At 39.5% G+C, this 14,876-nt stretch overlaps 1 protein-coding gene across 1 annotated transcript; it reads left to right on the plus strand.

The window, feature by feature from the left end:
• Positions 1–6,635: 6,635 nt before the first annotated feature.
• On the plus strand, positions 6,636–12,207 carry slc52a3-2b (solute carrier family 52 member 3-2b). The gene is made up of 4 exons (XM_073485726.1): positions 6,636–6,779; positions 7,891–8,975; positions 10,178–10,301; positions 11,442–12,207. Exons 2-4 carry the CDS (start codon positions 7,945–7,947, stop codon positions 11,652–11,654), a joined length of 1,368 nt encoding a protein of 455 aa, XP_073341827.1. The 5' UTR covers positions 6,636–6,779; positions 7,891–7,944; the 3' UTR covers positions 11,655–12,207.
• Positions 12,208–14,876: the final 2,669 nt, after the last annotated feature.

Raw genomic sequence — 14,876 nt, forward strand, 5'->3', positions numbered from 1 at the left:
AGAAGTCTGTGTGAAGATCATGTCTTCTCTGTGTGGACAATGAGGGGGTCAGCCCAGATGTGAGACAAAGATTTTTTTGTCCCCTGTTGCATTTCATACAGTAGTATCTGATTGCTTAGAGTGTAGGAATTGAAAAGTTCTGCATGGATGCTTATTGCATGATAGCCAGAGCCTTGCTTGAATCAGATTTTGTTTTTTTCCAGCTTGTTATTCTTTTTTTGGTTGTAAAGATGAACAAAAGTCAGACGGTACCAGAACTGGGGCAGTAATGTGGTGTGACTGATGTAAAAATCTGTACATGGTATGTAAAAGAGTTGTTCTGTCTGACTGCCCCAACTAGCATCCAAAAATACATATACCAAAATCATGAGTATGTGAGAGGAACAGTTCGCTGTCCTTCAGTTTTGTGATATTTTTGTTTTTTATTTCATTCCATGAAGACGACATTGTTGGCAGGGCCACGCTGTTATTCTCTTTTACCTTTTTTTTGACACCATGTTTTCAGATACTTATGTGTTTTTTATTGTTCTTTATTGTAAGGATGTTTTAAACACTGGATATTGTGTAACGAACAATGCACTGAAGTACGACAGGTCATTGTTGATTTGTAGAGATTATTTTCTCAGGATGGGTTTTATCTTTGGATGTGTGTATTTCTATGGAACATGACTGTGAAAAATGTAGATGTTTTTTTTTTCTTTTCTTTATGACTTCTTGGGAAAAGTTTTGTTTAGCACATTCTTTTCATGAAAATGCACTTTTCTGTGTCCAACTACTGTAAATATGTGGGAAATCTGACAGTTGTCATGAGTAAGGGATTTAATTTGTCATGAGAATGCACTGGAGGTGATCTGGTTGGTCTGGTTGGTTTTTCGGTGAAAGCTACCTTTTAGTTTCCTTTCCAGCTTCTTTTACCAAAAGCAGTATATTTTAATTTTTCTGTATTTCTGCCTTGATGTTCTTTTCTCTGACCTCCAATCCAGTCAGAAATGTTGTTCTTGATTTTATTACTCTGCTTTCAAAGGTGTTTAAGAAATATGTAAGGCACTATATGCGTTTCCTGCAAGGTCTATTCATGATGCTAAAGAAACCAACATGCATCGTTTCAGCAAAAAATACTGAAATACATTGTCCCTGAGAGAGAAGCAAATGCAGCTCCACCATCAGTGTTGCACTGTGCTTGGTTTTTATTATGGAGCTTAACAATATGTTATCAGCAGTGTAAAGTTACTCTATTTGTATGTGACGTTTGTACTAGATCTTCCTGAGGTTGAAGACGGTAGTTTAATTGCATTTGGTCTATGCAGTTGTCAAAAAGGATTTTTTAAAGTCGGAAACATTTTTACATGATAAAAGTACCTTTTCCTCTTGGGCTTAATGTGTTTATGTTGGAGAAGGTTGAACATTTTACTGTACTGTAAAAAAAATACAACAGCCAGATTTCACTTCTATTGCTATGCACCCTAATCTTTCTGTACTGTAAATGTTTCTATACCCAGCACTCGTTCTGATGTCTAATTTAGAGAAACTGTAGATGAATGTCACTAATAATTTTACGTCCACTTGTATAAAAAATAAATCTTTTTGTAATAAAAAAGAAACAAATATTTGCCGTGTTCATTACTTCATTTGTATTTTACAGAGCTGCATTCATGTGACTTTAAAACATAGTATGTTTACCTGTTCAGTTGGTCTAACTAATAGTAGTTAGTTTATGTTTAGTTTCTTATGCCGGTAGTACATTTTTTGGCCACTTGGGGGCAGTTTCTAAATTGATTGCGAATTTGTTCGCAAAAAGTTACTTATTTAAAGGTCATATTGATAACATGTTTTATGTAGACAAATCTTTTTTTAAAGTAATACATTTTGATTGTGAATTAATCGTTTTACAATGTTTGTCGGGTCCTAAATGATTGTTTTGTTTATTACATTTTCAATGGTCAACAGAAAGAAACCATAAGAATTGCTGAGTTGTACCTGCCCTAATGTTAGCTAGCTAACGTTGGCAACATTAGCTAACGTTAGCTAGCATTGCTAACTATAGCTAGTGCACAAACTGGCAACCACTTGAGGGGGCAGATGATTGGAACAGCAGCGGTGTTGTGATGTGAATGCTCAGTCCACTATTGACTCTCTTTTAGCTCTGTTTTTGGTCTCCACAAACTCCTGAGAAGAATATCTGGCTCTGTATTTGCTAAATACTCATCAGCTACTCGCAAACTGTGGGCAGGTGGTGTACAGTGAATTTGTAGAGTCTTTACACTCAAAACAGCTGACTGGTGTGGGGAGAAAAATCACCCTTTCCGAGTGTTAAGCATGAACGAAAACAGTCGAGTGTGGCTGGACAATAAGAATCAATGTCAATAATTATAGCCGCTGGTAGATAAAAGTTGGTAGATGAAGTTGTTTGCAATGGACATTGGAGTCCTGTTTCTAGTTACCTGACCAATATAAGTCCAATATTCACTCAGATTTTTGGTTTCCACCAATTCCAGAGGATGTAGTATCTGGCTCTTTAGCTGCTAAATGCACCACTATGTTTGCCAGCTAGTCACAAACTTTGTCTCTGGCCACTTGCCATTTAGTGCTGGAAGCCAACAGCAGTTAAAAAGTGATGAAGGGAGCTGCAGGGTTGGGTAGCAATTCTCTACAGTTAATTACTATGAGTGACCCCTTTTCCATTAAACGTTGATATTTGGTTCTATTGTTATAAATATATTTAATAATTAATTAAATAATTAACAATATTAATGTTTCCACCATTCTCATGCCACATTACATTGATGCACCTTTGTACACAAGTGCATTACAGTCTGTTTCAAAAAGACTGAAATTAAAAAGCCTACTTAAAAAAAAAGGTGAATCTGTGTAAGACATAACGGTTCACTATTCTGACAATGAGCATCCACATATTTAGGTCAAAGAATGCGTCACCAGTCACCAGTAATGAAAGAATAAGGATAAAGGTCAAGTGTACATAGTATTGTGTGTGATATCTTATGTAACGATGAATTCTCAATGGTAGTACCTCCATCTGTGGCTCCCCAGCTCAAGTTGCCCTCCTGTCAATGTCTAACAAGTGAATCTTTGAGACCCGCTTGCACCGTACATACAGTTCCAAAAACACAGACATATTTGTTTAAACACAGAGCCCAGCAGTTATGAGAAAGAAAGCAGAGTATTGTACTTCTACACAAACACTCACCATCAATCCAGGTCAAAAATGTGCCCTGTAGAGTCCTGAGGTTTCATCAAAACAACACTGTCCTGTGACCGCACATCAGTCTTTTAGTCACAAATATACACACTTATGATGAAGTGATGCCTCTGAGTGTTCATGCAATGCAGCAGGTATCATTGAAACTGAACAGTAGACGTGTTTCGTGACTCGGATCTTCAGGGACATAATGTAATTCACCTGTGCTTTTGCTTGCACATACCCCTGCCAAGGCCCAAAAGTCCCCTTTAAGTCAGTCAAGCTTAATCCAATATCAAACTTGATAGCACAGCATCACTCCCACCCGTAATAGCTTAACCATGAATTAAGCTCACCAGATCTAAGATCCACATCAAATTGTCCTCACTCATGTATACCAGCCACCTACAGTAAATATGCCTCAAATGAAGGTATCGAGGTCCTTGCATTATTCCCTGAGGAAAACAATTGTTTTTAGTATTTAAAACAGCTGCAAAGGTAAATGGGTTGTGTGATATGTTGTCTTATTACACTTTTCTTTTTCCTTTTCTTTTTTTTTCTTCTGAAAGACACTGGAGTTAACTAGTTAACCAAATAAACCTCATTGTTTATTGAGTTACTGACATTTTATTTTTAACTGCATGTTTAAAAACGGTTATATAACAAGATCAGGCTTCACAGGATAATGCACATAGCCTGCAGCTCAACCGCTTCGAGAAACTGAACTTGCATAGACACACTTCAATGTCATTTAAACTGATGACTTTGCTTAATGTGGTTTATAACCAAACATTACAAAGGCCAATTCACAAACAACAAACAGAATGAAGCAATAATTGATTAATTGTACTGATACTTGTTACTTTTAATTTGAACAGAACTATTCTGGAACAGGAAAAAACAGAGTTAATTGACATTTGGCATCAACAAACAGTCCAAAGATTAAATTAGTTAGTAACGCAACAGTCGCCTTAATCCAACATCCAGGAAAACTTCAATCCTTTTTACTGACTGTATCAGAACTAATTTGCTTTACTGTCACAAATCTATTGTTGTTATTCTTATTGAGGAAGGGAACATTTAGCACAAGTTAGTGCAGAGGTGGGCGTCAGGGCACCCAAATGAAATACCATGAAGTTAGTGCTCAACAGGAGTCATTCATTTGGGCTGGAATTTGCGCTGAACAAAGCCAGACTGACCCCGACTAAACACCCACTCAGAAAGCTCAGAAAGCTGTCCAGAGTCATCTTCTGGTTGGCTAAGCTGCATTCACCCACCCTACAAAAATGTAGGAACCGTCATGTCCATGTAGTAGACTTTTCCCCCTTTTTCAACTTTCTTGCCAACAATTTTCTTAACTACCTTTCCTCCATCCATCCTTTATCCTTTATCCTCCCCTCCTCCGTCCTCATTCCCTTCCTCCACCCACCCCTGCTGCTGAGGACTTTGCTTCCCATACTGGACCCCTGGCTCAGCCCTCTGCTGTCACATGGCACAGATTCAGGGATCCAGAGTTGTAGAGTACAAAGCTATCAACTCAATGTGCATGCATACTCTACAGGCAGACACATCACAAGGCCACTGTGGTGTTACGCATCTGAGGAGAGCTGCCCTGAGCTCACTTTCCACTGTGCTCGCTTGTGTAACCTCTCAGCAGAACTGACTCTGCACTTCCATTCCCACCAGCAGGTAGGTGGTATGTGGTCTCATTTAGAATGATGAATAGAGCTAATTTAAAATGCTGAAAGGAGCTCAGACAGTGTTAAATGTGAAGCTGTGTAATCGCATAATGAGGAAAATTTGTCACATGGAGTATTTTTAACAACCATAGCAGGGTTGAGTAAGTTTTCCACTGCACTGTTTTGCCTGCACTTAGCAACTGTCCTTATCTAACCCAACTCTGTAAAATTTGAATTGTGGTTTTTTTTATGCTACTTACTACACATAAAATGATACAAAAAGGCCAAATGCGACAGTTTTGTATCATTTCAAATTACGTAATTTCATGTATTTAAATGCAGATATTGCACTATAAGACAGGGGCAACATAACCTCAGTGTCAATGTAAAATAGTCTGTTAGCATTTTACTCTACTCCTGCATTTGTAACCTTGTCCAGGTTGCTCTCAATCCTCCTATTTGTAACTAACAACCTTGAAGGAAGGTCTTGTTTTGACTGTCTGTGGACAATGGTATCACAGATTCATGTGAACTTGCAGAAGAGCAATCTGGTTTATTTATTTTTTTTTTTAGAACATTTAAACATTTTGCTGGCTGCTAAAGTCAGTGCCATAGAATGAAATCAGGCATTTTTCAAAAACAAGAAATTATGATTATGATTGCGCAAGTACTTACAATTAAACCTCAGGGGGAGGGGGCATGAGTGTGCATGACAAATCTCATGGAAAGTTATCCTAAAGTTGTCAAGACACACGGTGGCATTCGAGGCAGGGTGATCGACCAAGTGAACGTATCTGCTGCTCCAGCCATCTCACTGAGCTGCTAGGAGGGTATACTGAGGTACTGAGGAGGAGTTGCTTGGAGGAGGCAACCAGAAGCCCTGCAGAACTTTCTGAAACTACCTCCGTCACCACTTCCTTTGGGTTGAGGAGTTTAGAGACAGATGCCTCTTGTCTCTGCGCTGCCAGGCTCCAGGGGTGCTTCCGATCAACACTGATGGTTTTATAATATCTGTAAGTTACTATCCTTCAAACCTTTTTACGCTTTAGAATACTAATCATAATTAAAACTGTATTTCACTGGACATTAACAGTGTCAAATGTAACTGATTGAAAATGAGGAGTGTTGGCATATTCAGCATGGGTAAAACAAACACCATCAGAAACTCGGAAATCTAAACTGCACCGTCATGTTCGTGCTGATGAAGTTGAACTTGACATACCGGTTTTCTCAGTTGAGAAATTCTATTCACACCACAGGTGATTTTGAAACAAGCAGTGCATCGCAACCCAACATGCAAAGCACTGCTGGCACAGTTAAGAGCCAGTAGAGACTCAACATGCCATAAGAAATAATCAGAGGCAGAGACAGAGTAATAGAAAAAAAGTCAGTGTGGTATTTTAGTACATAACTTGATTGAGTGTGAAACCAAAGGCAGCTTCCCCCTCTTCTCTCACACTGCAGCCTGTGTGTTTAAAGGAGGGCAGACCACAAGGTCGTATGCTGGTTGGGGGAGGGAAAAGGAACAGGAGGAGCTGTCCTCGCTGAGACCTCCTCCTTCTGTCTCGTTCCTCCTATCACTGAGCTCACCGGCAACACAGAGAGCACATGGCTGTCTGATTTTGAAACCACCCTCCAATAGAAGGACGGTCAGAGTGTCATGGTGGTGTGGGCCCATGTACGCCTGTGCAGTCCCTCCCACGTCAAGTGCAGCAGGGACACGGAAGCAGAATTTAAGCCTGTGGATAATGTGCGTGTGGAGGAGAAAAGGGGGAGGGAAGGCATACACACACTTTTGGCTGATGTAACAGAAACAAAAAAACAGTGACCAGGATGGAGTGAGGGTTTTTTGAAAAGAGGGAAGAGGGAAGAGGAGAGCAGAGTCTTCTTATGTACTGAACCAGGTAAGATGATATCCTGACACCTTCTTGAACTGTGGAGGATCCATGTATGATTAGAGGACTTCCTGGTTATCCTGGTTATCCCATTTACTTCCTTTACAATATGAAGGGATGAAAGAGAACCAGAATGATTTTAGATTTAGAATCAGGAACAGGAACTAATCAGTATTCAGTATTCAGAAACTTTCTTGTTTCTAAATATTTCTGATACACATGATGTTATTAGTTTGGTATAAGATACTTATTTCTAACCTTTCACTGTGTTGGTATGGAATGAATGAAATTTTACTATTTGTGGTTTTAATTAGAAGAAGTCCTTCACAATGACAGCCGTGATGTTGTTTAACTCCCCTTCAATGTATCTGTTTATGTCACGAGCACATGGAGCTTTTTATGGGAGCAGTGTGTCAGTATGTGAAGGGTCAGGCGCCCCTTGCCAAATAGCACATGAGAGGCGGGGGGGATAAGAGGCAGAGTAAAGGGAGACTGGGAAGGTCAATGCCAGCCACATTGGCACGCTGTGGTAGGTGACATTCAGATATACTGTACTCTGCTTCCTTATTGAAATAGTGTTTTTTTTAATATATTTGTTGTAATGTACTAAGCAAACATAACCCTCAAGACAGTTTTCTATTTTAGCCATACTAGGATGATGGCAGTGTTGATACTGAACAATCAATCACTCAATTATTGGATGGATTATTGTGAATTTTGATTAGTCATTCATGTGAATTGTATGACTTCAGTGATCCCTTATCTAACATCTTCTCTAATGTCATTATTGGGCCTATATAAAACTAGACTATTCGCTGTCTCCCTTTCTCCAATGTAAGCAAAATCAGAGACAACATTTACACTATTAAATCCTAAAACTCTTCAGTGAAATAATGTTAATGTCTTATTATATCCAGATATATATTATATGATAACAGACAGCTAGTTTATTACTTAGCAATAACACACTAAATGTAAATGTTGTAACATATCATAATTGAGTTCCATGAAACTTGAAGGCTTGTATTCCAGTTTTTAATTAACTGTTTTTTAGATTGTGGTTGGATTCTCCAAATTTAGCATTCTACTGATAAAACTTCCAATGTTGTGTCTATTTCAGATTGTGTAGATCTACATTTCCTGATTTACCTCATTCCATCATCATCCCTACATCATGTCGCTGCTGACTCACGTGCTGGCGTGCCTCTTCGGTATGGGCTCTTGGGTGGCAATCAACGGGATGTGGGTGGAGCTCCCCCTGGTCGTATCAAAGATCCCGGAGGGCTGGCATCTGCCATCTTACCTCACAGTCCTCATCCAGATGGCCAACATAGGTCCACTCTTCATCACTCTAATGCACCGCTTCCGCCCAGGGGTGCTAGATGAGCGACCGGTCATCTACTGCATCGTAGGGTTGGGGATCATTGCTACATTCCTGCTGGCTTTCTTCTGGAGGCACACAGTGACAATAGGGGGCTCTTTGCACAGTGTGCCCCTGCTGGTGTTAAGCTTCCTGCTCTCTGTAGTGGACTGCACCTCCTCTGTTACCTTTCTGCCTTTTATGATGAGGCTACGTCCGCACTACCTCACCACGTACTTTGCAGGTGAAGGCCTCAGTGGTCTGGTACCTGCACTGGTGGCTCTGATTCAAGGTGTTGGTGTAGTCCACTGTCAGAATGCCACTTTGGCTGGTGCAGCTAACAGTACAGCTAATAATGCCACTATGGTTGGCAGCGGAAAGCTAGAAGCCATCTACCAGCCAGCTAAATTCTCTGCCCAGGTGTTCTTCGTGTTCCTCAGTGCCATGATGGTTGTGTGTATGGTAGCCTTTATCCTACTCAACCATCACCCAGCTGTGGCTCGGGAGAGGAAGACCGACCTGTACTTCAGTGGTGATCTGGCTCCTGGGAAGAGAGACCAAGTTCTGTCTCTGCACGCCCAGACACCAGAGCAGAAGCCTATGATCAGCCCCCTGGAAGCCGCCAGGCCCAGGAGCTCCTTTGGGAGGGGGACATATAGCAGTCTGGAGGTGGTTTTCATCTTTGTCGTACTGGCTTGGGTCAATGCTCTGACCAACGCAGTGCTGCCCTCAGTTCAGTCGTACTCCTGTCTGCCTTACGGGAACAAGGCCTACCATCTTGCAGCCACCATGGCAGCTGTCGCTAACCCGGTAGCCTGCTGCATCGCCATGTTCGTGCCCATTCGGTAAGAATGATTATTAGATCGCTCTCTTTACATGAAATGATCATTTTATAAGAAGAATAATGACAATTTTTTACAAAATTAGCATGTGCAGTTAAATGCAGGATTTGTAAATGTGGGTAACCCTAGTGAAAATAGGCAATTGACTCCTTTCTCAGTGCCAGTAGATGAGTTTGCCTTTATGTTCTTTTTCTTGCGTGTCACATTCAACATGAAAAACACACCTGTAAACAGGGAACAGTAGACAAAGTTACCATGGTTACTTTTTTACCTCAGTCTCTATTTTAAACTTAACACTGACTGAAAGATGTTCAAGCACTGCTGACAGAGATTTACCTACCCCTCTAGCTTCAGTTTTTAGCTTCAGGCTCTGTTTTTCAGTTAGCAATAATACATAATATGCTACGGCTGGTTAGACCAATATTAACATTGTCAAATGGTGATGGTTGGGTAAGGTTTAGGCACAATAAATGATTGGTTAGGTTAAGGCACCAAAACTACTTCGTTAGGTTTAGGAATAGATCATACTCAGGGTTAAATTACTGTAACTACATTCAGTTTTGTAATGTAAGTTACGTAGGTGATGTAACTCACATCATGTAACAGAAGTTACATAAGTACGTCACTCAGGTAACATAAGTTACTTCATTTACGTACCTTAACCTAAAAACAAATCACTCTTGACTCTTGGTCACAAACAGGATGTGAACTCCAACATGTCCAGTATTTGCCAATCAACCAGCCCAACCAACCCTGGACTAAGACTTTTCTCGCTCTTTATACTGCACTGGAGGGGCACTTAGAGAAGTGACACTGGAGGGATATATACAGCATCAAACCTAGAAGCAGAGGGCCAACAGGCTGGTGCCAACATCCAGATCTTCAACGTGCGTCATAGAATTGTGCTTGAAAAGGGGCAAAAATGGGCGTGTCCACCCAAATGTCATGTTTTCATCAGTGCTGGAAACAATAAATATTTATGACTACTGCAGAGTCAACTGAGGAATGAATGCCGATTTTACCCTTTTCTCCCACTGAAACCAAAGCCAGATGTTAGTGGGTGTTGGTGGGTGGAAAGGAGTTATGAGTAGGGAATTTATCTATCTGAATTCAAACTATCATATTAGTGTGTTTTTATTAAGCAAAGTGATTAAGTGTAACAACAAATGCCCAGTTTAACCATTTGCATCATTTTTTGTTTCCAGGTCTCTCATCTTCATGGGATTCTTGACCATGATTGGGTCTGGATTTGGAGCCTACATCATGGCCATGGCTGCTCTTAGTCCCTGCCCACTGCTGGTCCACAGCACCTCTGGAACTGCAGTTATAGTAAGACTCTTTCTTCACACTCTTTCAATACACTGGGGCAGAAAGACGTTTTACACTGCAACATATATTAATTCATAGCAGTTACTTTTAGAGCTCATTTTCTAACCTGTAAATGGGGCTCATGCTACACCTTACAAAAGAATGACAGTACAACCCACCTGGCATAGTTACATCTCTGTTCACATTTCTTATGAACTGGGAGTGGAGTGTGATTGGCAGGTTTTAAGATAAGTTGTGTCAACTCAATTATGTCTGATTCGATGAGGACAGGATAATCAAATCATGTTTGCGAGCGCTCATGTATTTTCCCAGACGTGTTGAATCAAGTGATTATCAGCTGGTGCGCCTGTACAGGGTTGCATAATACTGTCACTCCCTGAGTGTCGGCATTATGAAAGTTAAAGAAACATCGTGCTGCTATGTTACTGGTATAATGGGCTCACGCACTCTTTCAAAATAAAGATTTTGTAGAGAAAAAGAAAAGAAAAGGCAGCTTTAAAATACCCTAAGGGAAAAAAAATTCAATAATATTTTGTTTTTGTTTTTTTCCTCTTTTTGGGATTCATGTCTTTATAACAGTGTCCTAAAACTAGAATTCTGGTTATCATGATTTTATTAATTTTTGAGTGCAGCGAAAGAGAAACTGTGATGCAACAGACATTGAAAAAACAAAGTTTGAAAGAAGAAGTTGTGAGAGTCTACTTCTCTTCAGTTCGCATGAATGTATTACATCCTCCATTTCTCCATTGTTGATGTGTGCAATAATTTGTCCTCACTGTATAGCAATGTCATTTTCTAAACAGAGTTACAGTGTCCATAACAGTAAAACAGAGTAAACAATAAATACTTCTCAAAAAATAAGACTGTGTTTTTAACTAAGTAACAATGGCTGGCACACAAAAATACTACCAAACAGTGAACAATATAGTTAAAACAAATGCTGTGAGATGTTTCAACCACAAAAACTATTTCCACAGGAAATGAGGAAGTATCAAGTGAACTGTTTCAGTTTCTGACTGAAGTGAAAAACTTCACACCCATGATGGCAAACCCATGAAAGTCCCTGAGCTAGCTGTGAAACAAAGACTGAGTGTCAGATCATTGTGCTAATGTCTAATATGTACCTCTTCTGTGCTGCAGGTGCTGACCTGGATCCTGTTTGTCCTCTCCCTGTCCTACGTGAAGGTCATCATTGCGGTGATTCTGAGGGATGAGGGCCACAGTGCCCTCCTGTGGTGTGGGGCGGTAGTGCAGTTGGGCTCCATGGTTGGAGCCGTATCCATGTTCCCATTGGTCAGTGTCTATGGACTTTTCAAGTCAGGGGATGCTTGCAACACTAAGTGTCCAATGTAGTGAATATGTATGTTTAAATTAAGCACTGCTGTACAAAACTGAAATGTCATTTGCTCTTATTTTGGTAGCACTGAACTTGTTGCAGTCGTGAGCTTTACATATTCCTGTTAGTTTCAACAGATCCACAACTATCACTTCCTGATGTTTTTTTTTTGTTTTTTTTTTAAATATTTGCTCTTATCGGTGTCAGACTGTAGATTATGTTTGTATTTATTGACTTATGGAGAGAGCTCTACACAAAGATAAAAAATGACACCTACATTATTAATATGTCAGACTTCACGAGACCATTTTGCTGCGGAGCATATTACACACAGGTCAAAACCAGTTTAGTTGAACTGTTACCGTTATGTCAAAGTATAAATGATTGATGTTGCTTTTATAAGACCCTATGGTACTGTTGGCTTTAAAATGTGCCTTAATCTGAGACACTGAAAGATTTGTGGGTTTTTTTGGTGTACATGGTTGTTTAACACTATAGTTTGCTTTGTATGTGTTACTTTAGTGATAAACTGTCAATACTGAATAAAACATGTGTTTTTTTGCCGATCAAGTGAGTGTGTCAAGCATTTACTTCAACATTTCCCTTATCGTAACCCAGTAGTGGCACAAGGCTTTTTATGTCAAAGGGTAGAGTGGGTACCAGGGCAGAACATACCAGAGCAGGGTCAATCACAGATGTAGAGGGAGACACAAATTGCATGAACCTGTCTTCAATATCTTTTCATATTATTCATTTTGTTTATTACAGAGGGAGCACATTGGAGTTGGTATAATTTCTAGCTGCATCTATCGGTTTATAAATGGTGTTTACTGTATAAATAATTTCATAATGTAATATTTGATGGTTGTTACTTCACAAAGTTAAGCAAATATTTCACTATATCATTTTCCAATTAATAGTCAGCATATGCTTTAAAGGAGCACTGTGTAGTTTTTTGGAAGAAATTTTAATCAGAAGAGAAAGATCTTTGATGTATTTTCTACGCCTAAACAAACTAAATAAACAAACACTCTTTGTTTTCATGACTGAATAAACTGAATATACAAACTGACCTTAAAGGACAACACAGTTTCAGACTGTTTTACTTTGTTTATATGTGGCGGCCCTGCCACTTTTCTAGCTTCAAGCAGTGTTCTGGGGACCTTATTTTCCTCTGAGAACAGCTTGTTTATTCAGCTATGGAAAAAAACAATATTTCTGAGTTTGTATTATTACCTCATTTATACTATACTATTATAGTTTGATTTTCTTGTCCAAAAACTACACAGTGCCCATTTAATAGATCTGCATTCCACAAAGACACTATATCTATATATCCATGCATTATTTAATTTTTATAGATACAAGATAAAAAAGCCACATGAACTAATTTGAACTCAAAATTTCAGCCATATGTTGACAACAGGTGATTCTAAAGTAAGTAATTCTGTTTAAGTTATAAAAAAAACACTTTCATGACATCTGAAAAGTGATGTTTTCTTCTGGTTTGCCATTAAGATAAAGGGATGGCTTTATTTTCAATGCAAAACAATTTATCAAGAGCTCTTTATCGTGTCTATTGTTATGCTACTTGAGTAACTTTCAACTATTCTTTGCACCTTTATCAAATAAGCAACTGAGGGTTAAATAAAATTGTATTTATTTTTTCTGAATTCACATTTCTCTATTTATTGAGCACTCATGGGACAATCAGTCAAACTTGTGTTGGTTTATTCATGCTTAATATGGTGTTAATCTGTTTTTACAAACAAGCTCATCAATTTCTGGTTCAAATTTATGCGCACTGTCTTTATATGATGTGTCCTTGAACAATGTACTGTATTAGTATCGGTAGCCTGCACATCTTTAATTTCAACACTAGATGTCACTGTATGATTAAAAGATACCCACGAGGAGCTGAGGCTTCTGCACAGCTTAGCTGCAGTCATGATTCAAGTCATGCTTCAGTTTTGATCCCCAAGACTAAATTATATTTATATATTTATATGGGTAATAAAAAAGAAGAAGAAGAAGTGTTGAAGAAGTGTTGTTGTTAAATGTTCAATCAATTTGGTTGAAAAAAACTTGTAGTTGAGAAAATTTGTGTTTTTCCATATTTATAGAAAAATTGCTCAACCTCAGTTTATCTGGAGGAGTAATGCACGTCTCTAGGGTGTTTGCCCAGGTCATGTCTGCATCACATCCCCCTCACACTAAATCAGAGAGAGTGTCTCATTCATGTAGGTGTATTCATGTGTGTGTGTGTGTGTGTGTGTGTGCGTGTGTGTGTGTGTGTGTGTGTGTGTGTGTGTGTTTATCCTTCCTCCAGTCCACGGGGACAAATAGGAATGAGGAACTCATGGCCAGTCAGAGTCTGATTCAGATCCCAGTGGTTCCTCAGAGAACATCTGGGGTCATCATCTCCTGGTGTCTCATACTTCACCTATTCCCCTTATCTCTCCCCGTAGCTTTTGTATGACTTATGGCGTGCTGAGTTTAAAAGCTGCAGACCTGTTTGGAGTGATTTTAGCATTAGGTAGATAGTCAGAGTATGGGGAAACATTCAAGATTAGGGTTTATTTTTAATTTGTTTTTATGAAATTGTCTCATAAAAAGTTGGAACGAGGCCCTTTAAGCATAATGAAATGATCTTAGTGCGCTGAGATTCAGACAGGTGGAAATGCTGCCCATAGGATTGTGGGTGGCAGGATGACACAAATGAGAAAAAGAGGGGACTTAAGTCGTCTTTATCTTTCTGCCTGCCTCTGTCTTCCTCTCCTTCTGTCCAACTATTTTTGATATCTCCTTTTCCCCAGGCTCCTTGTCTTCCTCCATTCATGCATATGGCAGACTTTGTGACCGTAATTTCAATTTAAAACACATGAGGGGAAATCCTAGCCCGCGCTGCTCTTTAATGGGCCGTCATGGGATTGGAGTATGCAGAGAATGATTGAATTTTGTGAGAAGGCCAGGAACGATCAAGTCTCGCCTTCCGTTATGCAATCGACCATTCCCCTCTCACAACGCGACGTCTGGTAAAAACTGGAGGAGCGGGAGGGGGGCGAAGGGGCTGGAAACCTCAACGTCTAGACCGAATGAGAGAAAAAATATTTTTTCTTCTCAATGACTCACGACTGTATAAAAGAGAAAACTCAGCTATCATATATAAAAAGAGCCAAATGAGATGTGATCCACCACATCAAACGCAGAGATGTTGAGTCGGGCTGCTTTTAATGGTT

This window comes from Pagrus major, chromosome 17 (genome assembly GCF_040436345.1).
Source record: "Pagrus major chromosome 17, Pma_NU_1.0".
NCBI lineage: Eukaryota > Metazoa > Chordata > Actinopteri > Spariformes > Sparidae > Pagrus > Pagrus major.